Source organism: Zonotrichia albicollis, chromosome Z, assembly GCF_047830755.1.
Source record: "Zonotrichia albicollis isolate bZonAlb1 chromosome Z, bZonAlb1.hap1, whole genome shotgun sequence".
In the NCBI taxonomy this organism is placed as follows: domain Eukaryota; kingdom Metazoa; phylum Chordata; class Aves; order Passeriformes; family Passerellidae; genus Zonotrichia; species Zonotrichia albicollis.
The window spans coordinates 14,468,497-14,495,878 of record NC_133860.1 but is presented as its reverse complement, the minus strand read 5'-3'; the positions used below and the strand labels follow the sequence as shown (position 1 = coordinate 14,495,878).

The following is a 27,382-nucleotide window of genomic DNA, read 5'->3' as shown; positions in this document are numbered from 1 at the left end:
TGGTTCAGGGAGAGCATCACTCTTTAAAGAGCCCATCTGGAAACAATTCTTCCTTTAAACAGAACAGCAGTTTTCTATATTGAAGTTCCTTTTACAGGTTATCAAACACTTAGTCACTATCAGGTGCTTTTAGGGAGATTATACAACATGTCCTAGCAGGAAGAGCCATAGGTAGCTAAACATAATAAGCCATAAACAAACTACCGCCCTGTCAAATGCTGCAAGAACTGATTAATCATTTACCAAGCCCTTTTAAACTGTTTAAAATGGACCTTTTTCGCAGAAAAGTCATGCAAAGTAGAAAGCAGTTCCCATTAGCTCTCATTTCCAGCAGCAACTTGACAAATAAGGGTGGTGTATGGGGGATTTATTGACAATAAAGGGACTCAGGGAGAGGTTTGCTCACCATTTTTTTCTGTGCATATAGATGGGGTGAGAAAAGAGGAATCTGCTGCCTCTGCAGCTGAGGAGGGAGAGCCAAGGTTATTGCATGAGCTGCCACAGATTAGCTGCAAGCCCGACAAGGCTTAGCCCAAGGTGGAATGGCTGGGGGTGGCTGCAGAGGGTGAAGTGACATTGCTCTGCTCCAGTCTGTGTGGAGCAGGTAGGGACAACAAAATCTCTGCCAGCAGCACACAGCGCCTACAGAACACCTGCAGCAGCACGAGCAGGTGGAGAGAAAGGACACAGTCAGAGCCTGTCCCTCAGAGTGGTGCGGGATCCTGCTCCACCTGGAAATACACTCATGTCCTGGAGCAGGGAGGATACAGCCCTAACGCTGAGTGCATCCCTCACCCCATGTCTGGGCCTTTAGATGTGCCCAATAGCTCCAGGGAAGGATGGGATGACTCCCTCACTGCTTCAGCCCTTGGCCCATGGGGATCTCATTCAGATCCTTGGGCTGGAGCAGCAGTTTGTTCATATTAACCCCATGCCAGCCACAGAGCCCAACCATCTATGAAACCTGTGGCTGTACCCTGCACATGGAGAGACCTTCACCAGCTCACACCACCAGACAACTCTGAGCAGGCCTGTTTCTGGAAACCATCCTGATTTGGGGGACTCTGCCCTGCTTCCCATGGTTCCTGATGCCTGGGGGGTTTTTGTCTCACCTCAGCGTGAAGGTGGCTGCACAGACATTGCTGGGTTCTGCCTGTACAGAGTGCTGCTGCAAAGCTGATTACCCTGTGCAAGCCTGACAGTGTCATAAACCCTTGGAGCCTTGCAAAGCCAGCTCAGGTCTGGAGCAGTAACATTACCTGAGGTTTTTCCTAATCCAGAGCATTCCAGTCCCTCAGTACTGGGGAAAAAAAGTAGAGTTTACTGCACAGGTCTTTCATTCCTAATTGCTACGGGAACAGGATCTGGAAGATCCATTCCTGTCTTCTTGTTCAAACTCCTCCTCTGAAGCTGCCAGAAAAAAAGCCTTGTGAAATCAACTTTGTTCCCTGTTCCAGGTCTCTCTCTGATGCCTCAAGATGCTCACAGTGTCCATGCACTGCTCCCAGCTGCCAGCAGTGGCCACAGCATCCCTCTGCAGTCTGGGAGCTGCTCTGCCCATATCCTTGGGAAGGAGCTCCATCTGCCGAGCCAGCGGCCCAGGCTGAAACCCAGTGACCACTGCCAGGCCTGTCCCGGGCTGTGGGGTGAATGGTCATCATCTCCCGGGTGGCACCGAGCTCATCAGACCCTATTTACCAGGATCAGTGCTCGTGAGGAGCTCCAGGGGGATTTTGAGGTGCCTTCCCCTCAAACAAACCAAGCAAAGCACAGGTGAGGGCAGAAAAGGTCCTTGTGTGCCACAGCTGCAACCATGTGAGCAGTCTGGGAGACTGTGGAAATACAGGAAAATGGGGGGAAAAAAGGGTGCTGTCATCTCAGTCTGCTTTGAATGAAGTCAGCGGTCTGAGCTCATGCCAGGTGAAGGAATGAGCCAGGTACTCACCCAGAGCTCAGCTGGGCTTTCTCCCACTTAGACCCAGGCTCAGCTGGCAGCTCCTCTGAGAGACAAAGCTCCTGGAAGCTGCCTGCAATAGCAAAGAGATAAAGAGGCTCAATTCTGGAAGGCTTTTCTTGGAGGGGAACTGCTCTTGCTTGCTATTTTCTTGTGACAATGAGTCAGAGCTGCCATGAGGGCAGGACCAGGTGGGCCCTTGAGGGATGCTTCAGGCCCTCTATGGGTGAAGCCAAGTGCCTGCCAGGGTGAGGGGTCCTGGGCAATGCAGCTCCTGCCTGCACCTGTGGGACTTTTGTGGAATTATGCTCCCACAGTGGGAGATGAGGCTCTCAGACAGGCTGAGTGCATCTGCTCTGGGCTCCCCACAGACTCAGTCTGCTGCTCAGTCTGCTGTTACTTTATCCCAGACCAGCTCCACTTCTCAGCCATGGGAGTACTTTGGCATGTATAAATTTCTTTTTCCTTCTGCAGTCCTTCTTGGAGATACAGGGTCTTTACTGTAGTTATTTTCCTAAACATCTGATGCCATTTGATCTCTATGATCAAAGGTTCCAATGCAGGGAAAACCTGCCAAAGGCCAGAGAGCTGAAAAGAAAGCCAATGAGCATTTCCACCTTGCCCAAAGTATGCTACCTTTGAAGAGAGGAGGATTTCACCTCTAAAATACTGAACAAACTCCCCAGAACCCCAGTCCTCCTCACTCTGCAGATACAGCGTGAATTTTGCCATTTTTTTTATGGGATAACACTAAGGGTAAAGAATTGAGCTCAGATTTTAAGCCTCTTCCTGGTGTCTCCAGTTCAGGCTACAAGGCTGGCGTGAAAGTGTAACAGGTTGTGCTGTCCCGGAGCATCCCAACAGGTTTAGGGCTAGCAAAATATTTGTCTCCACTACCTCTGCCAGCTGGAAAGCAGTGCCTGTCCCACACCAGACAGGGCTGCACTTGGTGTGTGGTCAGTGACCCCTGTGTGTGAAGGTGTGGTGGCCAGCACCGCACCACAATCTGGAGATGAACTTTCACTTGATCATTACTTCACTCTGATTAAATTCACCATGAGCTGCAGCGTGATGAGAAAAAGCAATGCACCCATCAGACTGATGATGGAGACAAGAACAAGGCTGCTCCATGGAACTTGGGCTGGCAAGGACTAACTGATGTGGAAATTACGTGACTGAAGGTCAGCGATTACAGGACTCTCCTGCTCCATATGGGAGAGGCCACAGCTGGAAAATAGCTTGCTCTGTCCTAGGGACATCCCAGGAAAAGCTGTGAAAACAATTTGAAGAAAGCCTCTGTATGCATGAGGGTAGGCCATTCCCTAAGAAAGCCAGTGGGTGGGGAAGAATGGACTCTGAAGCTACAGAGCAATTTCATATGCAAGTACTTTCTTGCACCTATAAGAAATCAGGCCTAAGTGGGGTCCTGAAACCCTAAAACATTAGGGTTTCATCACATCTCAGTGGCTAATGTTCAACTGATTCTTTTTTGGTCTGTGCTGACAGGTTGCTTTTAGACTGACCACTTTTCTAGAATGACCACTTTTGTCCAGGGCTTAAATATGGCATTGGTTCCTGCTGTGGGCTCTCCTCAGTCTGGTGCCAAGGAGATGCAGTGAAGTGTTTGCATTTTCAGTCCCAGTCAAGCGGAGAACTTAACATCTGCATTTTTTTAAAATTTAAAATGCCTGTAATTAACCACAATTTGACCTGTTCCCATGGGGGGAAACCCCATAGTAATCACAAAGAAATCAGCTGGTATTTTTCTTATGCACAGGGCTACAGTCAGACAAGACCAACCTCACCAGGGCAAGAATTTAGCCCAGCCTTCCCCTTTGTTTGGTTGTAGAATATCCTTTACCATATCTACATCTCGTTTGAAGCCAGGTTATCCCCCTGATAGTGGGAAAGCTGGGAGCCATCTTCGCAGGGCTGCACAAAGAGGGAGCTGCACCATTGCAAGGCCCTGACCTGAGACCATGCCCTTGTATGGACCCCAGTACTGCACTGTTTTTATTTACACCATTTTTATTTGACAGCTTGGCCACTAAAGGAAGTAACTCCCAACCCTCCAGCTGACTCCTGGTCTCATGGGCAGAGCTGGGAGGTGTGACATTGGTGCCATTCAGGACCCCAAAAGTGAAAGTGAACCCATCATTTTTTAAGTGTCCTTGTGCAAAAGGCTTAATGGTTTATTAAAGTGAGAATGACCTCAGCAAACATATGAGACAGACAAGAGCTGAGACGATGTGGCTGAATGGGAACACCTTGCTAGCAAAATTGTAACTCTCACTTGCCCTGCCACTGTTCACCTGCCAGCCTTTGCTGCTTCTCCTTTGGGAGGGATGTGAGGTTTCCTCCCCATGCAGAGCCCAAAGTGATGCATGAAAAGTCAAATTCAACCCAAGCACCCTCAGGATGATGATCAGGGTAAACCCAGAGCAGGAGCCTGCTCCCCCATCCAGGAGCTCAACTCCCCCTTCCATCTCTCTCCTAGGCTCTAGGACAGCCACAGCTGGTTTGTGAGGCTTTATCTCTGCCATGAGCTAGAACTCTGCCTAAAATCCTCTTGGCAGGAATAATTCTCTCTAAAGAGAGACCAACCCTGTGACAGCACGGCCAAGCGCAGGGTTTCAGCCAGCACATCCCACGCCCCTCCGAGCACTCCCGCTGAACTTTGGGGTTTTTTTTCCAGGCCAGCCCTGCATCCCCCTAGGCTCCCAGCCCTGGCAAAGGCAGGGCCAGCCTGCTTGGCATGCTGTGTCACTGCTGGGAGCAATCCCTGCTGCTAGGCAGCCGAGCCCGGCGGCCGCGAGCATCCCGGTCCAGCGTCCCCCCCGGCCTGGCTCGTCATATGATTTCTCCTAAGGGACAACTGCAGAGCAGGACTGTGTGTCTGAGCAGATCCTTTGCTGATAAGCCAGCTGCCAAGCCTCTACTGCTGAGACAAAAGAGTTTTTCTCTTCCCAGCAGGGTTCTTCTGCTGTGAATGACAGAGAAAGGGGTAAAAGTGAGCTGCCTGGCACTCCTCGTGGACGAGAGGCTTTGGGGGCTCCTTGTCCCCTGCTGTGCTGGCAGACCATGGAGCTCTTCAGGCTGAGCCTGGGCTGCATTTGCCTCCTTCCTTGGCTTGAGGGTAAGTTTCTCCTCTTTTGGGGTAGCTGTAAAGCGGGAAGAGAGCTGCCTCCCGGGTTTTAACCTGCTTTCCTGCTGAACTGTTGCTTGGGCTGCAAAGCTCAAGAACCCACCAGCTGTAGAACAAGTGCCAACAGGGACAATCAGGGCAGCATTTAAATGGGATTGAACACAGGGGTACAGAAGAGTGAGGGACAGGCTGGCAAGGTGCTGGGATGGCTGGGCCAGGGACACTGTGGCATCATGGTGGCAGCTTTTATGAAGAGCTTTTAAGCTGCTGAGAGTAGAGGATGAATAAACCTGCTCAGGGAGGGAGGCAGGCACTAAGTGACCTCCTAAGCACTAATGTTCCTCCCAGACCCAGCTGCTCCTTCCCAGCAGAGGTGAGTGAGCTCAGAGCATGCTAGCAGCATGGCAGAGGGTGGTGGGAAGTGCAGAAGTATTTGTCCTGCTCCTGTGGTGGTCAGCTGGGAGCGGGATGTGCTGGGGAGCTGCAGAGTCTGCACTGCTCATCTCCATGGAGCAAATTTGTTAGCAGCTCATGTTGATATTCAGCTGCTTTCTGGGGTCGCTCCAATCCTGTATCCTGCCCATGCACAGCAGTATTTCGAATCCAAGCAGCCCTGGTTTGATGTGCTTGGGTAGATGCAAAAAACAGAAGGCCCTGCTGAGCATCATCCCAGAGATCTGGGGCAGTGCTACCCAGGAACAGCTTCCCAGGAATGGTGCTACCATGGTCTCACGAATCCCATAAGGGACATCAGGAGGAATCAATTTTCTTTAAAAATGGAAAAAGTCCATGAGTTAATAAGCCTTTTTATTTTGCTGCTATGACTGAGACGTCAAGTTGAAAGTGACTTATTTATAAAAATCACTGAAGTTCTTCAAGGCTCCTTCAGTCCCTGAAGCAGCAAGAACAGCCCTGCAGTTTTACAGGTTGCATGCTCAGAGCTGTTCAAAATCCATCGACCAGAGGACCACAACTATTTGGGCTGCCCAAATAGTTTATTGGGATGTTTATTCCTTAAAGACAAACCTCAGACTGGTGTCCCTGACCAGCTACTTTCCATCCCTTGCTGCACAAGGAAGCGTTCCCTGGGGTGCTTTGAGAAGTTACCTTCTCAATTTGCTCTGCATCTGCATAAGAGGAGAGGTTTGTGCTCCTACAGGTTTGACTTCTGCTCCATCTACTGCTGTTTTCAAAAGTCGCCAATTAAAGTGAACTGAGTCTCTCACCTGGTTAAGCGCCAGGCTGAGGTTATATCCCTGTAGTGGTAAGGGGTGATGATGCACATGCATCTTTTAGAAGTTAGAGGAGGTTTGGTTAGGACCTGGAAATTATACCATAATGGCATGCAGAGAGCAGAACAGCCTTCAGGGTATTGCTCTTCCTCAGCCTCTAAAGTAGGATCTTGTCTGGTGTTAGAATAAAGTGATTTTTTACTGCTGCCATACAACCCAATCCACATGGTTTTGTTTTATTAGTTAAGTATGGAGGATCACAGGGTATTTAATTTCCTTTCTAGCGCAATGCTTTTGGTGGAAACATGATCAGCCACTGCATTTCAGCCAGACCAGTAATAAAACAATAAAACCACCACTCTTTTGCAGAAAGGAATTCATCTTCCCAATGCCTGGCAATGCCCATTGAAGCTCAAAGCACAGAGCACAAACATGTTCATGCTTGGGGCTGAAATCCCACTGTGGCAACTTTTCCCATCCCCTCCTGAGTTTTAAGGCTCCTGGCAGGACAGTGATGCATGCTCTCAACAGACCTCTGAGGGGTTGGTTTCCTGCTGAAAACTGAAATCCTGGATTTCCTAAGCCGTTCCTAACAGTTGCTCCTTTGGAAAGTACCTGAAAGCAGAGAGGAGGCAAAAATCAGTTAGATGTCAGAAAAAATTCTTCACTGAAAGAATGATTGGGCAATGGAATGGGCTGCCCAGGAAGGTGGTGGAGTCACCATCCTTGGAGGTGTTTAAAAAATGACTGGATGTGGCACTCAATGCCATGGTTTCATTGATGAGGAAGTGTTAGGTTAGCTCACAGGTTGGACTTGATGATCTCGAAGGTCATTTCAACCTATTTCACTCTATGATTCCGTAAAAAGTTTTGTTAAAAATCCAGACCTAATGGTGACCCTGTGAGGTGCAATGGGCAGCGGTAAGTCAGGCACCAGCAGGATCTGTGCCTACATGTACAGAAATAAAACTGCTGAAATAAAACTGCATTTAACACTGATCTGGACCCCCATGCACTGGGTGTGAGGCTGTGGGGGATGTGTTTGGCATCTTGGCCTGATCCTGTATCTTGGGAGCTTCCTCTCCCTCAAATCCATGGTAGTGCAGGCCCTGACCCCTGATGCCCTGACCTCAAAAGGCAGCCCTGAGCATTTTGCACTAAGGAGGCAGAAAGGCCAAGCTTGTACAATTCTTCCGCTCCCACTTTAACTTTTCAGCCTCCAACTATTTTCCACTTGGGGGATTTCCTGGCTGTGATGCATTTAACTCTTCAGCAGCCACCAGACCTTCTCCCTTGGCTTGTGCAGGTTGTCCCCAGCAGCAGCACACAATGCCTGGGTGCAGAACCCCTTCCTGCCCACTGCAAGCCTTCCCTTGGCACCCCTTGTCCCATCCAGGACCAGTCCTTGGCCAGTCAAACCCCTCCATCTCCTCCAGGCCTCTCTGGATTTTGTAGACACCCATCATATCACCACCCCAGGGTTTTCCCCACTTGCATCAGCTTTGTGGTGACTTCACCAACCTCCCCTGCTTCCTATAATTTCTAGATTTTTTTTCCAATCAAAGCCTTCCTTCTTTTCCTGTGGCTGCTCTGCTCCCTTGGAGACCTTCGCTGAGCTACTTGGTAAAAAGTGGACCTTGCAGTGATGTGGAAAGATATGAAGCCATGTTGGTAAATCAAAATCAAGATATTCTTAAGAAAGGAGCAGTGGTTGGGAAAAAATATGGGCCATGCCACCCCAAACTATTTGCAAATGTCTTTGATCAAGACATCACAGGCCATGCTTAGAAACAGCAGAAACTTTCCCAGTCACACTGGGATTACTGGTAACCAAGGCTTTCTCAGTGGCATTACCTTAATTAGGAACGTTGCATGGATTTTGCCCCTAATCCTACATGGAACAGCATGTCCCAAGGGTGGTCATGCTGCAGAAAAGCAGGGGCCTGTATTTGCTTGCTTTTCTATCTTGTAACCAGACAGAGTGTCAGTATCATAGGACAAATGAGCTGGCATCAAGAAGCCTTGCTAGAAATTGTTTATTTTGTTCCTAAAAATATGAAGAGGCCAAAGTGTTCAAGTATGAGCAGCCCAAAGCAGGCATCTACTTGGACTCTGAGGGTAAGGCTGATATTTTCCAGAGATGCTGAGTCCCATCCTCAGGGAGTACACTGGATGCTCTGGTTCTCCCAGGTCAACATTCTTTAAAATGTTGGAGCTCACGGCCTTATTTGTAGGACCACTGGGCAGCAGGACTTGGGATGTCATTTGTCTCCTGAGTAAAGATTCCTGGTGCCTGATGTGTGTCTCAAAGTAAAGATCCTCCAGGTGTATCTGTGGGGCACGAGCAAAGGCTGCTGGCAGTCACATGAACTGCAAAGTCTGCAGGTAACAAACATGGTGATTGTTTAGAGGGGAACATAAAACATCAGGCACTCCACAGACAGCAAAACACATATTTCCTACCGGGTCAAACAGCAACACTTTTCTAAGTGTAATGAAAATACCCAAAATTTTCAAATGGAGAGTCATTGCCAAGAAAGGAAAAGAAAATACAGCAAAGATTGTGGCACGCTTTATAATAAAGCCTGTAACAAAACATATGAGAAAAAGACCTGGATGAGCAGCCTAGAGAGAGAATACAAAAAACTGCCAGCAGAATTTTTCAAACATTATCTGAAGCAGGAAGCTGGTGGGGGCCAGGAGGTCAGTAAATAAGTGGTACAAAGGCAAAATGGGTGAGCAAAAGTGGGACAGTGTAGAAAGGCTGAATGGATTATTGGCTGTAGTGCTCCTTCAGACATGGCCAGGGAGGTCGTGGCAGCCACTCTCTGCAGCCTGAAGTGTTATCAGACAGAATTGGCAACAGAAGAAGTTTAAGGAGGAAAGAGGAAAAAAAAAAAGGATAAATAATCTGTGGCAAAGGACCAGCCCAAATGTCTTTTGAGTTACAGAAAACTAAAGATGACATTAAAAAATGTTTAGGGAGTGTATTAAACCCTTATTTAAGGCAAGCTTGACACCAAAGGGCTGCATTACAGCAATAATGCCCCTCTTAAGAGGGATCCTTCCACAGCCTAGGGAGACCCAGGTCCTTAGGCTCCCTTTCAGCATCAGGAAAGTCAGTAGAAGCAAAGAGTATTTACAGACAGATAAACATGAGAAAAGTCAATGCAGCTTTTGTACTGGGCATGCCTGACATCCATGATGGTATCAGTAAGCACACAAATGTGCTGAGCAGATCAAGGTCTTGTGGCAGTGTTTGCAAAAGGCTTTTGATAAGAATCTTCCACCAAGGCCCTTAGGAAACTCCATTCTCATGGAGAAGGAGAGAGACCTAGCCCACAGGCTGGAACCAAGACTGGAATGAGTTGACATGATCACAGCAGTGATAGTATCAGAAGGTGCTCAGAAAGATCAGAAGGGATGAATAATGAAGTAATTAAGCTTCCTGATGCCACAAAGTAATTAAGAATAATCAAAACTTAAGTTGACACTGTGAAACTGCAGAAGGAGCTCTGATACTGATGGAGCCACAAAATGATATTTTTCTTTGAACTTCAGAGCTGAAAAAGGTAGTGGGCAAAACCATTTTACCCATAAATACCCATCAATACTCTCTGAGTTAGTTCATACAGAGCACTGAAATGGCTGCCCAGAGAGGCTGTGGAATGTCCGTGTCCAGAGATGCTCAAACCCCATGTGGATGTGTTCCTGTGTCACCTACTCCAGGTGATCCTGTGTTGGCTGGATTGGACTGTTTGATCTCCAGTGGTCCCTTCCAACCCCAACAAATCTGTGGTTCTGTGATTTTTGGAAGGAGGCGCTGGCATCTTGCTGTCTTGATTGAGCTATTTACTTGTCTGATTCTTACCCTCTTCCTCTCTTGGCAGATGTTAATGGCCCAGTTCTGCAGACAGGATCCTGGGCTCAGCAGATGCTTTATCTGACCCAGCACAGTTGTCATATTCCCCTGTTCCATTGTAATGCATGTCTCAAATCATTACTTTGGAAATGGGTTTCTCCCAGTTAAGCTGAACCAAAGATGTGAGAATCCTGAATTCCACATCTTAGGTTAAAATGGTGAGGGTGGGCTGGGGCTGGGGGGACTGTATTAGTCCATTTCAATTTCCTAAAGTTTAAGGGAAATTACTTAAGAGACATTTCTCCTGCCTTTAGAGGCTGGCAGAAACTCAAGCCCAAAATGCATTGAATATGTTACCTCTACCTAGCCCTCAGTAAAGGGTTAAAGAGAACAGGACTCACAAGTTGCCCACAGATAGCCCAGAAATTTAATTTCCATTTAGGCACATCGGCTTGGCAGGAATTGTCTGGATTGGTGGCTGTCACAGATCCATGCAAGTCAACATCCCAGCGCAGACACACTGATCAGTCTCAGAGCTGGTGGAGAAGCACTGTGGTTTCTGGTTTCTGGCTTCTCTCCTCAGGCTGAGCAGAAAGCCCTGAGCTGTTTCTGCTTTACACAGCCCCAAGGCATTATTAATCTAGCAGAACCCTAGAATTTCCTGAGAGAAAAACATGAGACCTCCTTTAAACTATTGTTTATACCATTGTTATTGTGTACCAGCTCCTGTTTATACTGTCACTAATCTTCTCAGGTACTGAGCCAAATACTTGTATTGGCTCTGTATTGTTTTGGTTTGTTGTGGCGTTTTTTTCATTTGGGAGGGGAAACTCTGCAGAAATAGTTTAGATAAAAATCAGTGTTCTTGCCTAACATCACTTTTTTGTGTCCTCTTTATGCTTGCTCAGTACTATATGCCCATGGGGCTTTTATAATTCTGTCTCCTGGGGAAAAGAGAGAAAAAAAAGTCACTGTAAAAGCTGGGAGTTGCAATGTGTTGTTATTAAAAGATTTCTCAGAATGTCCAGAAATTTGAAACTTCTACTTCTCTCCATCTATTTTAGGCATAAAATGCACAGCAGAAAGTTCACCTGCAACACTGGTGGATGGTTTAGCACTTAACATTTTTGCTCAGGATATTCACAGGCCACGCCTGATGAAGTTATACTGAAAACAGTGGCAATCCTTCAGCTAATGTGACATCCATCTAAATCATCTGAGATGTTGGGACCTGTTGCTCTTAAAAGCAACAAGCAATTACAGAAATTGCTTCAAATTTTGTGTTTGTTGTGGGACAGCTGCAATGTCTCCCTCCTACTAAAGGATTTTTAAAAGTGGTACTGTTGTTCCTAAAGTGCACAGACCAATGTCAGATGTGCTAAATCCAAGATAATTTCATTACTTACATGAGCTGCCTCAGCCAAGTACTTACACACTTCTGGTGGGGTGTGGTTTTATCCCTGCACTGCTTTAATACCTCAAGAAGCCACTTAATAGAAAGTGTAGCCCAAGGTGGCCTAGTTGGCCCCAGATGAACAGCACGAGGGGCATTTCAGCTGCTCTTTCATAAGAAAGATTTGACCTGGGTAGGGCAAAAGATCCCTCAAACTAATTTGTCTGGAGGAAGGGAAGGATGGCTACCTTAAAACAACTGAAGTACTGAATTAAATACATATACATATAGGCAGATATAGAATCATCCAAGTTAGAAGGATGTTTTTCCTCATTAGTTACGTAACTGCTATTTTCCTCTAGCGTTGCATGCTCCTGTTTTTCAAAGAAATGTCATCCCAGGAAATTAGGAAGCTGTGGGAACTGTTTATCCAGGCATGCCCATCCAGGAAAGGACTGGTGGGTTACATCTTGCCTCCCCCAGGGTATTTACAAAGGGGTGTGTTAGTGCACAGTACTGAACCCCGCTCTGATTGTACCGCAGTAGCAGAGGGACAAGGCTTCCTCATAAGGAACACCCGGCTGGAAAAGTGCATCCGTGCCTCCCAGGAGACCAACAGCATCAGCCTGGCCAGCTGCAAGGAGCACTCCCAGCAGCAGAGGTGGGGCTGGGACCCCGACATGGGCACCATCGTCAGCCTGCACACGGGGCGCTGCCTGTCGGCACACAGGATGCGCCAGAACGCCCTGGTCAAGCTGGAGCCCTGCGGAGACTGGGAACGCCAGGCATGGTCCTGCAGCAGGAAGGGACATTTGACTCTGCAGAGCTTGGGCTTCCACCTTGGCACCAAGGAGGGAGGCCACAAGGTGTTTGTCTCGAGGGAGAAGGACAAGTTCAGCAGGTGGAAGACGCTGGCAGATGAAACCGTCTGTGCTGCTGCCCGGACAGCAGCTGGGAGACCCAGCAAACCAACACCACAAGCTCTAGACACACGAGTGTGGATCTATGAAAGTAAGATGAGGTAGATTTGGTGTCAGATAACATCTAACTTTCATGTCATCCAAGCCATCTAACACCAGGCCTGCACATGTCATTGTAACTCATGTTCACTTCGGCCCCACCTGGAGAAACACCAAACGGCTCCAGCTCAACCCCACTACCTGGCACCACTGGTTTCCAGCAGTGGCTGTTCAGTCTTTTCCAGAGGCATCCAAAACCTTACATGATCAGGTTTCCAAAACCCAGCTGCACTTCTGAGGACAGGCAAATACTTTGGGTAAAATATTTCTGAATTGGTGCCCACAGCTAAGAATAGTGGAAATTGCTTGAGCCTCCCAAGCACAAAACACCCAAGGAAGTCCCCCAAAGTCGGGCACTTCAGACTTCAAAAGAGCTTTTAGTACTTTGGAATGTCTTTTTTTGGTAAAACAACTGGAGGCAGCTGAAAACTTCTTTTAAACTTATATGTATTATTGAGAAGCAGTTGTATCAGAAATTATTGCAGCAGTTTCTGAAATTAAAGTTCTCTTCTGTGGCACTCCAACAGTGCACCTTTCACTAATGAAATCTAGTTGTAGCCTTCATTCCATGTTCTCATTATCCTCAGTGAACCTTGCTGCTGGTGCCCAGTGTAGCCATGAAGGCACTGGTGAAGACAGCAAGTAGTGGGAGGGAGCTTAAGTGTTGCCCTCCCTTTGCATTAGGAAATCCCAGAAGATGACATCAAAAATTATTAGAAATGGGGTTTATATTGACCAATTATGGCCTTGGCCTTTGCTGAAGAGAATCCAAACTGCTTTCACCAGTATTCACTGGCCTTTGTTTTACAGTGGACCCAGAAAGGGCAAAAACCCTGGTCTTGTCACAATTTTAGATGTTTGACATAAGGCTACCAAACACCAGGCATGGTCATTTTACCAAGATGTGGCTGTGATAATTTGTTCATGCCCAGTGAAGCCCACTGCTGATCACTGATAGTTCATGGTCCAGTCTGTTTCCCACTTTCATTCAAGTCCTTTCTGCAAATAAAAGTGGTTTTTGGTACTTTTCTTGTAAAGTTGTGTGCAGAACTGAGACCTGAAAATCACATTCCATTCCTCCTCTCCTCCTCTCCTCCTCTCCTTTCTCCCACTCCAAAGACCCAAAACCACCTGGTGTTTGTAATGATTTTTTAAGTGTTTGTCACTCTGTGATGAAGTTCCCAACATTCCTCAGGGAAAATTATTTCCCTGACAGGAGGCTATTCCTTACCTTAAGGTTGATGGACCCAAAGAGATTTTGAGCTCCGTAGAAACGAGTAAAGAAAAAAATGTGATGTATCTGCTTGGCATAAGCAGATGGATTATAAGTGTAACCTTTTGACACAGAGACACTGTATCTAATTTGAAATAAAAAGAGATACATCAGCTGCTTTGGCTGTCATGTGTAGAGAAGGTGGTCTTTTTCCCCTCAAGCTTTTTAATTAGCCAACTAGAAGGTCAACATGTAATTATCACAATAGTTACAAGTGTTTGTTTAACATTAAGTTAAATATGGACCATACAAATGGGATACCATAATAGGCTAGTTAAATATAGGCTAGGAAATGCGTGGAACATTTAAGATATGGGAAAAAGGCATGTGAAAAGAGCATTCTCATTCCCCAAGGCAATGCTCCTGGCAACCCAGGGCTGCCTTGGAGCCAGGATCCCTAAATAAGGCTGTGAGGGTAAACACAGAGCAGCTTTTGAATCAGGCTGTGCCACTCAGCGTGTCTCACACAAAGTCAAAATTTTCCTATCAATCCCATGGTTCAGTCTACTGGAGGGAACCTCTGACTGCTCACTAACAACACCAAGTCCTACATATTTGCTCAGGCATTTCTCATCTAACTTCCACCTGATCATCAACAGACAGCTTACACTTCGGTGGGTTATCTGCTCAATAAATTACACCTGTGCAGCTGTGCTGTGGGTGCTCATGCCACAGGGTGGGATGGGGTCTGGATAGGCAGCAGGGAGCCCTGAAGTCACCGTGTTCCTGGTCCTGGCATGTGTATCATTGCAGCAGAAGGGTGAATTGCTGACACCAAAGTTCACACAGCCTCCCCTCTAGCAGCAGCTGTTTGCCCACACACCCTGCTCTGCAGCAGGCCTGGAGGGCACAGGAAGGTGTTGAGCCTTGCAGGAGGTATGGCCTACTTAAAACCCTTTGGATCCCATTTTTATATCTGCAGTGTTGTTAAGAGCCATGATTCTTCCACTTGCCTCTTCCTCACACAGCATCCTTTAACATCTGGTGCTGCACTCACACTGTTAAAATCCCCGACCACATCTACCACCAGAAAACAAGCTCTGCTTGGGTTGTTGAGTCCATCTTGAGAGGTTCATTTCACCTTTAATATCTGTGACAGCTGAAAGCCTTTGGTGCACAGGAGGGGGTGATTGCTGCTGCACCACATCCTTCTCACCCTGCAGGGCAGAGAACCAAACCAGCAGGGCTGGGTTCCTCTTCCTTGCTGGGCAATGAGCATATCCATGTTCCTATACAAAAAATAAATTATAATCACACAGATCTTTGCTTTATTTCCTTCCAAGCTAAAACCATTGATTCGTCAAAGATCGATGCTGTGGACAGAGAGTCTTCTGTGAGCTTGACTGACCCCCCTCTGGCTAACAAGTTCAACAGCACAGTGTCTCCAGCAAAGACCAAACAGGCACAGCTCCCAGCAAATGAGGGTGAGCACTTTTCTGAACCCATAAGTAAGAACAGCAGGATGGAAAGTGTGGGCAGCACTTTGAGGTTACTCAGCTATTTTCAGTGGTTGAAGAGTACCTGAGGATTTCTGAAGAATTTCCATGTGTGCCACTGAATGCTTTCACCCAACATGCTGAAGAGTCTCCCTTGCAAAGCAGAGCAGTGATACAGGATTAACCTGGAGGCATAGCCACCCACTGTTTTAGGAGCAAAAATTATCTGTGGTTGGGGAGCACTGCGTGACAGTAAAGTTTCCTTTTCCTTTCTGGGTCCCATACAAAAGGGATCTGTGGTTACAGTGAAGCCTGATGAGGAATCTGGACCCCTGGTCCAACTGGAAGTTGCTAATCAGAGTCTTTCTGCTTCTTCCACTAGATCCATCCCACAACCACTCCAAGAAACATGGAAATCGGGGGAAAAACACTGGGGCCAGGCTTGCAGGTAGGTCCAGGGATCAGCCAGAGGAGGAAGGGACCAGGCAGATGAAGGTTCATCAGTGCCTCTGTCCTTCCCATTGTGACAGAGATACATTTCCCTGGGGTACTGCTGAGGATGCTCAATAGGGAATGAGGACACAAAATTACCTGTCAGAAAGACTCTTTTTAAATCTCCACAGGCCTGAGATAAAAAAAAAATAGTAAAAACATGAAAATGAGACAGCTGCTAACACTACTGCTTTTCCCCAGCCCTTCTTCTTTTGTATCAGAAAGATGCAGAGTGGAGAAGCATGAGATATTACTGTCTTCATAGCAAGAAAGAAAAACTTCTGTGGCCACTTTCAATAGAAGGATGCTGTGCAGTATAAAAGCAGCTGTAAGATGTTGATCTTGTAGACAATGCACTTTGCCTGTTATCTGGCACTTTTCAGGGACATTACATGTGATTTTTTGTGGCAGTTGTGGCTACTGCATAAGAGCAGGGATATGTACAGCAAACAAGTGATGCTTTCTCTGATACCCTTTCAGGCACAAACTGGAAGACAGCCATGCTGGTCCTCAGCCCCCTGGCTTTCATACTGGGATTAATAATACTGACACTCAATGTTCACTACAACAAGTAAGTGAGAGTCAGGTTCATTGATTTTGCTATGAACAGCGTCTTAAAGAAAAACTGCAACATCTCAAAACAAAAGTCGTGGTCCTGGCACCCTTCCCCATTCCACACCCGATGTTGCTGGCTCTCAGCAGATGGGCCTGGTCACTAATGTGTCACCCTTGGGGATTTCTCCTCTCTGCCACCCAGTTTACCCATCCCACTCAGTGACCCGCCCAAATGCAGCCACTACTGTTGGCTCCTCCTCCCCTGCACGTGTTCTGCCATTACAGTTGCGGATGTGGAGAAGCAACCAAGTGGCAGGTGCAGTGACTCTCTTCTCTCTTGTCTTAGGAAGAAGAAGATCCTCTCTGCTCTGAAGAGCTCTCCCGCCCACAGCAGCCGAGCTGATTTACGGGAGCCGGCCCCTCTGCGCAGAGGGATCCATCCCCAGCCGCGCCTGCCGCCATCCCGCTCCCCCTCACTGAGGCGGGGAGAGATCCTCATCGAGTGGAAAGACGGGACTGTCACTCCTCTTTTTGACAACATCAATTACCAAGTGGACTAGCTGCAGAATGACAGAGCTTTTGTTCCCTCCCGTGTCACTGCTCCCACCAGGAGGGCTGCCACCACAGCTATCTCCTCCCTGCCATTGCTGTTTTGACAGGAAGCACAGTTTGGCGTTTTTTCTAAACACTTGAGTACAATCTTCTTGCACAGGACAAGGGCTGAAGCAAGCAGAGTAGATTGTTTGGTTTGTATAGGCACATGCTGCTTAGCAATTTCAGAACTGCTTTAACCCATAAGAAACCTCAGGTTTCCCTAAATGAAGCTGGGACTACTGCCAGCTGCAACTGCCCATGGAATCAAAATTAAAGTTATTAAGCATATGAAAAAGTGAATCTTTGAAGACAAGGCAAAAGGTAAAAAGCAAAAGTCCTGATGATCCTTAAATTCTTTTTAAGATAAAACTAGCTGCCAATAGAGACAGAAGACCATCAGTTACATTGTCAGTGTGAGAATGTAATTAATAAGCACTGCCTTCTATAAAATCTCTTCCTGAGATCTGCCAAAATATTCATCCCCACTAAGTTGTCAATTAAGTAACAGCAAGTCATTTTTCTAACTGAAAAGGTAACACTCCACTGTCCTCTCTGCATCACTGCAAGAGCCCTGCTGAGAGAGCATGTGTTTCTCAAAACTTTTCCATATTTAGGATATACTAAACCTTATTATAACACACACCCTCTTTTATTATATAGACTGGCAAGAAATGTCGGTCATGCTTGTTGGGGATATTGCATCTAGAGCCACTTTATTCCAGCTCCAGTTTCTGATTTCCTATAATCATATGGAGTAGTCAATGAATAGATACACTGCTCCACCAGAGCAGTAATACAGTCCTTTTTCTTTTAGATAGGAGTAAGACATTGTTTTCAGCCTTTACACTTCTTGTTTGAGCAAAATTACCTGCAACTATCACACGCAATCCTGATCTTTTCTCAGTGAAATCCGCAATGTCTTAGTGCTTTCCTACTATTCATGAATGTATGCTTTCTTTCTCTCCGATTCTGCGATGATGTAATCATGGCTGTAAGTCAAGAGTTATGCGGAGAAAGAAACAATAAGACCAGGAAATTACAAGTATGAGCTGTGTCAGTGCATTTGTTCAGTAGATCAAGGGAAACCGTATCCTCACATCTCTTACTTACTTTCACTTGACCTAAATTAAGCTGTTCTGCTATTTCAGTGTAGCTTGGATTTCTCTTGAGTTTTATTTAACCTACAGCAGAAGTAAGATCTCTCCAGGGAATTTAAAATCTCTGGGGTTTTTTAATAATCTCTGGTTGTTTGTTTGTTTTTGAGGGTTTTTTAAAATTATTTTTCTTTTTAAATGGTAAAAAGTCCACTGTCATAAGATATTATTATAACCGAAAACTTTACTGGTCTTAAAAAAAAAAAAAAAAAAAACACCAAGCCCTCTTGTTTTAGGGCATAAATATCATAGAGGTTGGAAATAAATATCTTTGCCAAGCAGATTATTCCATAATTATTTACTGGAGGGTTTCCCAGATGCTCCTTGGGAAAATATTTTACTATTAGACATGGGCAGAGGCAGAACTCTTTCTTCACCGGCAGGCAGCAAGAATCAGAGCTAAATTCTGACTTTCCAACATTTCTACTTTAAATGAAACTCAAAGACCAAAAAAATGGGATCAAAAAATAGTTTAAGAATAATTTTACTTGCAAAATATGTGGGAATACATTCTGTACATAAATCACTTAAAATGCACACACAGTGCCTTACCCATGATCACAGTTACACCCCTTGGAATTTTGTCCAAGGAGCACATCACCTAACAGTGCACAGCACTAGTCACCCTCCAAAACCTTGACAGGCTTTGGGAGCACTATGTGAGCAGTGCCATTAAAAAGGAAATACTGGCTTGGAGCTGATCTAATGTGTTTTCCACAGCATCAAGTGCCTGCGTTCATTACTGCTGAATGGGCAGAACCGATGACTTGTTAATGACTCTCTAACTCGAGCTTAATATGCTAATCTTGCTCATAAACAGGAAGGCAGCAACACCATTGTTTACACAGCACTGATTAAATGGTACCTCAAACAATAATGAAAAACCAAGACTGAGGCTTTTAACTCTTCTTTCCCACTCTCACTGGTTGTTACACTCTCTGCCACCTCCTGAGTGGAACACTTCTGAAGAAGTGTTCATAATCAAAATAAAGCCTGACTGTAATGTGGACGAGCACTGGAGTTTTTAATGTGTATATATACACAGTTATTTATATATAAAAGCCTCCTTATAGTGCATCCCCTTTTTTGAAAACGTAAATATATGCAATTTTAAATAACTCCACTGGAAGATAATGGAGTGACATGCAAGACACCCCTGTCACACTGGTACCAACATTAGTAATGTCTGCTACCCCAAAAGATGCATGGGTGCAGCCATAGCAGTACTGATAGTATGAAACAGACATAAGATTGCACATAAGCTTGGATATCCTGCACAGAAAGTGGATTAAATACCCCTTCCCGACCCCATGGGAAATCTACGGCTAAGGTGTCTGTTAAAGATCCAAAAATTAAAATAAAAAGGCAAAAGAAGTTCAATTTACCACTTAAATACTGCACCCAATCATTTACTAAGACTGTCTGGATGGAAAATGTTCTCACAACAGTATACATTATGGATGTACATAAATTCATGATACAAAAAAAAAAAGATCTGAAATGATCTGACAAGTTATCACTGCATATCACTGGAAGAGGTGGGAATAGAACTACTGCATCCTCATTTGAAATTCAAGGTATGACTTCTGCAGAAAGCTTTAGTTATTAAAAATCCCCATATGCTCATTTTCTCAACTCTCTAGCTTTACATCAGCAAGTCAAGATGTATCAAGTGTTTGATTTTTCAAAAAGACCTGTGGTTGTTCAGCACTTCAAGGAAGAAAAAGAAAGGGGGAAAAAAAAGAAAAAGAAAAGGAGACAGAGACAGAGGAAGTCTTTTGTTAGCTCTGGGCTTCAATGCAGACATCTCTGGCTTAGGGTTCAATCAGACTATACTTTTTTATGCTAGCTAGGAGAGACAAAAGCATATTCTCTTTAAAAGCTCCTTGTATCCTCACTGAATTTCTACAGATTAAAAAAAAAAAAAAAAAATCTACATTTCTGCAGCCATATAATTCTTCCTTCAGTTTAAAACATAAGAAGCACACCTGTCTCCTCAAGAAATCCCCTTATACTTCACAAAACCACTTATTCTCTGGAGCACAGAAACTGATGCACTTCCTTCAGCATTGCTTGCATGTCCTCATATTCTGCAAATTTGCAGGCATCCTCCAGCTTCAGCCACCGGAAGGCTTGGTGCTCCTCTGACAGCTTGATTTCTGTGTTGCAGTCCTTCATTTCTGCCAGCCAGTACACGACGGTCTTGGGCTTGCCGTGGACAGGGTAGTGCAGCTCCTTCTTGTAGCCCTCGATGAGGGTGAGCTGGCTGGCCTGCAGGCCTGCCTCCTCCTGCGTTTCCCGGAAGGCTGTCTGCAGGTCATCCTCCCCAGGGTCCACGTGGCCTGCCAAGAGGGTGGAAAAGTAAATCTCCGGGAAGGAAACTCATGTTGTGCTTTAATCGGGAAACACCGGGAGGCAGAGACGAGAGTACATGGTAGCTGACACAGGATGAAATGGAAATTGGAGAAGAGAGATTGCTTTTCCAGATCTTTATGTCTTGATTTATCTTTGTCTTGTGGCTTTTAGGGTCACTGTTCATCCCTCACCTCCTGAAACTTCCATCAGCCTCTCACCATCAGACATCTTTTCTTCCCATTACTCTCTTCCACTTCTGGAGTACCTTACACCCATAAAGCTCCACCTTGGATTATACTGAGGACTGAGTCCCTCATTTTTCCTTCATCCAGTTAGAGCAGAGACAAGTCATCTGAGACTCTTAATCCTCTCTCAACCATGTCCTCTCACATAAGCTTAAGGCTCAATTCTGCAAAACTCTTACTTGTGCCAACAGTCCAGAAACAACGGGACCAGGCACAGATGTGTACCATTTAACAGGTGCATTTCATTTAGGCAGCCAGGGATCTTTTTCTCCTCAATATCCCCCTCTGAAACAACCAACAAGTCTAAAAGCCAGTCCTTTCAACAGCTGGGTAGTTCTCCTAGGATACACGATTTATTTTACATTGCTCAGAATGAGAGGTGCCACTACAAACAAAGGATAAATATAACACATCCCCAGCCATTTGTACTTTTGTTGAGAAATGTCAGATTTGATTTTCTCATGAAAGCTCCAGAACATAAATAGAACAAGCCAAGCAATACCTCAAAAAAGCAACACAGCAGGAGCTGGGACATTTTGGGAGGTAAAAAAGTTTAATCTCTGTTTTGTCCCTGGTGTCAGTCTATTTTCTACGTAGCTGGCTCCAAATAGCTATAATTTTATTGCAGAGATGAATTGTTCCTCAGGTCTGAGATACTCAAAGTGCCCTTTCAGAACCACAACTGGGGGTATGTAAGAAGTTTGTTTTGCCTTTGCAACAGGTCCCACTCACTTCCTTGCCTATGTATCAAAATGTGAACATCACTTACAACAAGACATCACCTCAGATATAAAATGCACTTTTATTTCAAGCAGCCACTGTGCAGAAAACAGCATTTGATACCTGTTGATAACCTCAGGTCTAAGCTCAGTAAGTTGCCACGTTTGTGCAGTACAGTCTACCTGCAGAGCAGAAAAAGGACTGCAGGCAGCACCTCACACACCACAGCTTTCAGATCCTTTCAGATCTTCCCACCTGTTCCACTGGTGCAGTTCTAATAGATTGAGAAGGAAAATGAACCCTACATCCCCTTCTCATCAGCCTCAGCTAGTACCAAGTCACAGTCCTAGGGGCAGAGATAAGGCTGATGAGGTTCTTGTGAGGGGATCCAAGCAAGTCCAGTTTAATCCCATAAGAGTTGCAGCAGCTTAGAAAACTTTTAAAATAACAAGGTACAGCTGCCGCTGTAAACTGCCTTTTGTGTGTGCTTTGAGACACTTCTTCTTCTGGCTGCTGCCCCATGGAATCCGTGTAAACATCACATACATGTTACCACACTGCACATCCCAGGGTTACCTTGGAAGACCATTCCTATCACAGATATTATAAAATTCACTAGCTTCTCCTCAAAAAATTCCCCCCAATCAATACCAACCTTCTATTACAGGCCACCATCAGACTGGGGTGCTTGATCTCTAAAACCTGAAGTGGTGTGTTGAGGGAGGTGATTCTCCCCCTCTGCTCTGGTGTGACCCCACCTGCAATGCTGCATCCACCTGGAGCCCTCAGCAAGGGAGGGACATGGACCTGCAGGACTGAGTTCAGAGGAAGCCATGAATATGATCAGGGAGTGGAGCACCTCTGGATGACAGAGTTGGGGCTGCTCAGTCTGGAGAAGAGAAGGCTCTGGGGAGACCTCAGAGACACTTCCAGTGCCTAAAGGGTGGTGGTTTATGAGAAAATTGGGGACAGACTTTTGGAAAGGACTTGGAGTGACAGGAGAAGGGCTCCTGCTTTTCATTTAGGAGAGGGCAGATGCAGACTACAGACAAGGAAGACTTGCTTTTACTGTGAGGGCGGTGAAATACTGGCACAAGTGTCCCAGAGAAGCAGTGAGTGCCCCATGCCTGGAAACATCCAGGTGGGATGGGACTCCATGAACCTGCTCTAGTTGAGGATGCTCCTGCCCACTGGTGGGGGCTTGGACTAGACAACCTTTAAGATTCCTCCCAACCTACACTACTCCATGATCCCAGGTGTGTGAGATGTATGTTTATGAGACAATTAGCTCCCTACCAAAACTCCTACAAGTAATTTAAATCACTTGTACAGAATTACTGTGTTCCCAGGGAGCCTTCCACAAGGGTTTCTTCTCACAACAATCAATCATGTCCCAGCAGATGTTTTTTTTAGCTTTCCTCTAGGCTGCAAACTCAATTCCCTTAGGCTCTTGGTGGAGTAGACAAAGGGGGAGGTTTGGAAAGTTTTGTTCTTTCCCTCAATAGGCGAGCCTAGCTGACTCTGTAAAAAGATTTTTTTTTCTTCCAATTTGCAAGTTCTTGTTTATAAACTGCTGCACCATGCTTTGAAAGTGACACATTTTACAAAATAAGAAGCAAAAACTATCGGGGAAAAAAATCTCAGGTGGGAAAAAACAGCAAGAAGACCTCTAGGGAACCTGAAGCACTTTTGTGCTGCACTTTTCCTGGTACCAGGGCTGTGACTGTTCACTACCAAACACTGGCTCTGTGACATGCCTTTATGGAGGAGGTTCTGCTGAGTCCTGGGACACAGGGCTTGTTTTCTGCTCTGAGGCCTCACTGATGAGCAAGAATGGCTGGTAAGGTGAATTCTCCTATCTGTCCCTCTTATCTCTATTGCATTAGGCAAGTGATCTTCATCAATGATCTCTTGCATCTCCTCAGAAAGGTGTATTTAAGTGTTCTATTACAGATTTCAGTTTGCCTTCCTGCAGACCCTGACTACACATGGGTCAAACAATCCCGCACTGGCCACACTGCAGGTGCCTGGCAAAGGGTGAGACCCAAGACAAGAGTGAACAGCCCCTCATTACCTCACCTCAGTCGTGTGCACACCTTGCCAGAAACATCAGACACCTGAGGAGCTGGGCTGGGTGATGGTCCCTGCCCAATCCAAATAATTTGTGCCCAACACTTGGTACAGCCACAATCTGCAGAGGGTTTCAGCCTCAGAATTGCCCCCTCAGCTGTGCCAGGAGCACCATCACACAAACAGCATGGGCAGCAGCTACTCTCAGGTAAAACTGACCCTCAGACAAAATCCTCTCTGCAGCCTGACACCAGTGACTGCCAGCAGTGTCACCAGAACAGAAATCACCTTTGGGTGGGGTCCAGTGGTGGCTCCCGTAGGATGTCTGCAGCAGGAGGTACTCGATGCTGTCAGCGACCTTAGAGGACGGTGCTGGCTGCAGCCTCCTGAAGATGATCAAGCCACAAGCTCTCACAGCCATTCCCCTCTGCCAGCTGCACCAGGAGCTGCGGAAGAGCACAAAACACGGGGTTCAAACAGAGCAGCTCTATTCAGCCAGCAAACAGATCTCAGCACAGCAAAAAAGCTGTCCACCCTTGGAAGTTACTACAGAATTTAATTGCATAATATTAGCCACCTTTGAATTGTAAAAAAATTTACTTTGATATCAAGAAGCATGAAAAATGACCTGCATGTCATGTCTTTGCTGCTGATAAATTATAAACCATATTGCAGGGAGGGGAACAAAATTACAAAGCAAAAGGAAAGCCACAGATTAACACCCTGAAACTTTTCCATTGCAAAACTGCATAGGCCCTGCACAGAAGTAATACCTCACCATTACTGGAACTGGCATATGGAAATGATTGCTCTGGACAGTTTCCCTGGAGCACAGGACTCAGAATATCAGGGAAAAGCTGAGAAAATGAATGACAAAGGACAGGCTGTCTGCTGTCTCACCTAGACATAAGGCTGTCATACAAAACTAAAAGTTTCTTAGCATGCCTGTTAAGCACTGGTTTGATGTAAACAACAAGAAATACACCTCTTAAGTGATAAATATTGTCAGCAATAAACTAGGCAGACAGCATGAGTAGTCCTATAGAGAAAAAGAAGCAATGGACTTGAGTAAACCATGCTACAAATTTGGCAGATTCCCAGTTATGGGAAAAGCTTTGCATTCTGACAGAGACGCACAGATCAGTAAATAATTTTACAGAACACTGTATTTTCCTCAAGAAAATGTCAAGGGCGGGTTTGTGAGTCCTCCAGCTCCCAACACGGGAAATGAGAGCACGGAGCCCTCCGCCACCAACCCCGCCCCGGGGCGACGCTCATCTCCTCCGGTCAACCACTTCAACCGCTTCCTTTAGTTCCTGCCTACTTCCTTCGGTTCAGCCACCACAAGGCCAACACCCCTCTGCGGCCCCCGCGGCACCAGCACCACCTCCCGTGCGCGCCGGGAAGGACAAGGACAAATCCCCGCGGGCCCGTCCGCCGGCGCCTGGCCCCGCTGCCCTGCCCGCTCCTCGCTGCCCGCAGAGGGTCCCCCTTGTACCCGGGGATGGGGACACCGGGACCCCGGGGATGGGGACACCGGGACCGAGCACACGTGTCGCCCCCACAGCGGCCACCATGGACCCCCGCCCTCACCTCTGCTTCCGGGTCTGGCAGTGGGCGGGAGCCAGCGCACATTGGCGTCAGCATTAACCAATCGCAGCTTCAGCTCCTCGGCCGGTAGCCACTCCTTTCTCGTCCCGCCCCCCAGCCTTCCCTTAGTCCCCGCCCCCGTACCCGAGAAGGCCTCGGATTGGCCTCTCGCTGCCGGGAGGTGCCCTACCGGTCTCTCTCCCCTCTCGCTATTGGCTGGCAGTGCGCGCGAGGCTGCGCGCGGGCGTTTGAAGCGGGAAAAGCGTTGTTGCCATGGAGACGCGGCTTAATGGCCGCCGCCGAGCGGCGCCGCGGCCGGTGAGTGAGGGGGGACCCCAGCCCTGATGGGACGGGGACAGCGAGGGCAGGGAGGACTCTAGGGACGTCGCCCTGACCGGCCCCACCGGGCTCTAGACGGGGGAAAAGCCGTGGTGGGACAGCTCCGGGAAGGATGAGACATGTCCCCCCTTCAGGCACGCGGTGCAAGTCCGGACGCGTGGCGGTTTGTTTAGCTACTTTTTTATAATTACAAAATATTTTTCAATTTTGCATTTTATATATTTTACGGATAACACATTGCTTATACACCACGTAAAATATGTAAGTGCAATTAAAAATACATATTTATATACATTATGTAAAATATAAAAAATACTTAATTGCTACTTAAAATACATTTTTAATATATTTTACATAAGATCTATGAAATATATTTTTTATGTTTGTATGTCTAAAAACTTAAGCAAAACTTTGAAATTATAAAAGAAACCGTGAGGGGCAGTTGGTGGACCCTGCTGGGAGGACGAGCTCAGGCACGGTTTTCAAATAAGTGGCACCCTGCCATAACTCGTGGGTTATTTTCTCCGCACGTGGTTGAATATTGGACACTTCCAATAGTCAGTATCCCAATATTGGATGCTTCCCCTTCCCCGTGCAGCTGTTCCTGGCAGCTGTCGGGATCAGCTGCAGGATGGGGCCTCTTCTGCTGAGGTCACCAGGTTATAATTAGTATGGAGAGGGGAATAAAATACTCTGACATGCTTTGTGGGGAAGCAAAAAAATCTCCAATATTTGTTTTTTGTCAGCCACTTTTAATGACGTTAATTAGTATGGATAGAGCAACACAATACACTGAATTGCTTTCGGGGAAACAAAATAATCCCCAATATTTAGTTGTTTGTAAGGTGGTTTTAATGACATTAATTGTTTTATTAACTTCCTCAAGGAATGTCAGCGGCAAAGGAAACCCCCGTTTCTTACTTGTTGCTGTAAGCAGCAGACCTGTGTCAAGCTCCAGCTGTAAAATAGCTTTTGAAACAATTTAGCATTAAAACCCTTCCCTCCCCTCCAGTTACTGTTGCTGTGTTGAAGCTGTAAGTGGTTATCTATTGTCAGTATCCAGCTTCTGAACAGCTGAACGCTTGTTCCAAGGAGCAGTGGAATGTTTAATGCCCTGTTGTTTACGTGCAGGGTGGAGTAATCCTATGATCTTCCAAAGGGATCTGCTGCAACGTAAACCACAGCTTCACAGATCCCCACCTTTTGCATTAAAATAAAATTTTAGGCTCATTTTACAAAACAGATTGTCTCTTATTGTGGAGCTTGTCTTAAGAAAGTGCAGCTCCCTGTTCTTCACAGGAATGCCCTAATTCCCAAGGAATGGGGTCAGAATGATTAAAGGTAAAGCATTTTGTGTGTGCTCTGGGAAAGCAAATTAGCCATTCGCTTCTGGAGGGTTAAATCAGATTTGGCTTTGGATCACCTTAGAAAAAAAAAAGAGCTTAATGTTCAAATGAATAAGGAATGAAGATGGATGGGTAGTGACAAGAATTAATACCTTTCCCTTTTCCCTATTCATTCTTTGCTTCTGTATTTCAAGAAATCTGCAAATTCTTTGGCATGAGCAGAAGCTGTGATGAAGTGCTGAAGACTTTTTTGGGGTAGAATGGTTGCAAGTAATGAGTTCAGTGTGCTGCTGTAGTTGCTATCGGGGAAAACACCCATCTGCTACACACATTTACAAACTTTTAAAGCTCTTAAGTTTTATTTTTATAAGGTACTTGTAGAGGACAATGGTTTACACAGAAAACAAGGTGGTGTTTATGGTTTGTATGCTGATTAACAGTTTCTATGTTTATCAAATACTCTTGAAAATCTTGACTAGTAAAATTATGTCATAATCGGGCCAGGTTTTATGATTCAGAGTGATTACCTTAGCCTATTTTCAGGACAAAATGTATCATTTGCGTTTGTAGGAGTGTCATGTAAGATTTCTTCACTTTATTTCCCTCAT

The 27,382-nt window shown here is 46.1% G+C and overlaps 3 protein-coding genes across 14 annotated transcripts in view; 2 read left to right on the top strand and 1 right to left on the bottom strand.

Moving 5' to 3' along the window:
- NUDT2 (nudix hydrolase 2) overlaps positions 1-25,231 on the bottom strand; it is a 28,447-nt gene extending 3,216 nt beyond the window's left edge. The window contains exons 1-4 of one of the 7 annotated variants that reach the window (XR_012578274.1): positions 25,093-25,231; positions 23,788-23,945; positions 20,098-20,451; positions 6,865-6,946 (exon numbers count right to left, since the gene is read on the bottom strand). Coding sequence is in view for 6 of the 7 variants with exons in the window: in XM_074533452.1 (XP_074389553.1) it covers positions 20,138-20,451; positions 23,788-23,920 (447 nt within the window). In the remaining variant the exon portion in view is untranslated. The other 6 variants (XM_074533452.1, XM_014270375.3, XM_005491707.4 and 3 more) reach the window with 6 other exon arrangements.
- On the top strand, positions 4,709-18,058 carry LOC102071963 (uncharacterized). Of its 3 annotated transcripts, none has more exons than XM_014270370.3 (6): positions 4,709-5,090; positions 12,133-12,597; positions 15,162-15,302; positions 15,697-15,762; positions 16,287-16,377; positions 16,708-18,058. In XM_014270370.3, the coding sequence occupies exons 1-6, from the start codon at positions 5,036-5,038 to the stop codon at positions 16,919-16,921; spliced, it is 1,032 nt and encodes a 343-aa protein (XP_014125845.2). In that variant the 5' UTR covers positions 4,709-5,035; the 3' UTR covers positions 16,922-18,058. The 3 variants fall into 3 exon arrangements, with proteins under 3 accessions (XP_014125845.2, XP_005491763.2, XP_074389549.1); XM_005491706.4 differs by having other exon boundaries at positions 4,712-5,090; positions 12,130-12,597; XM_074533448.1 differs by lacking the exon at positions 4,709-5,090 and adding an exon at positions 5,124-5,472 and having other exon boundaries at positions 12,130-12,597.
- Positions 25,232-25,279: 48 nt separating the features above from the next.
- KIF24 (kinesin family member 24) overlaps positions 25,280-27,382 on the top strand; it is a 29,597-nt gene continuing 27,494 nt past the window's right edge. For 2 of the 4 annotated variants that reach the window (XM_005491745.4, XM_026796262.2), the window contains exon 1: positions 25,280-25,407. The gene's annotated coding sequence lies outside the window, so the exon portion shown is untranslated. The other 2 variants (XM_074533440.1, XM_074533439.1) reach the window with 1 other exon arrangement.

What these genes read in the sequence shown, in the direction of transcription:
- LOC102071963 (XM_005491706.4), top strand. Translation starts at nt 5,036, where the DNA reads ATGGAGCTCTTCAGGCTGAGCCTGGGCTGCATTTGCCTCCTTCCTTGG. An exon ending in ACGAGTGTGGATCTATGAAA is followed by an intron (nt 12,598 to 15,161) that starts GTAAGATGAGGT and finishes TTTCCTTCCAAG; the next exon opens with CTAAAACCATTGATTCGTCA. An exon ending in CACTGGGGCCAGGCTTGCAG is followed by an intron (nt 15,763 to 16,286) that starts GTAGGTCCAGGG and finishes ATACCCTTTCAG; the next exon opens with GCACAAACTGGAAGACAGCC.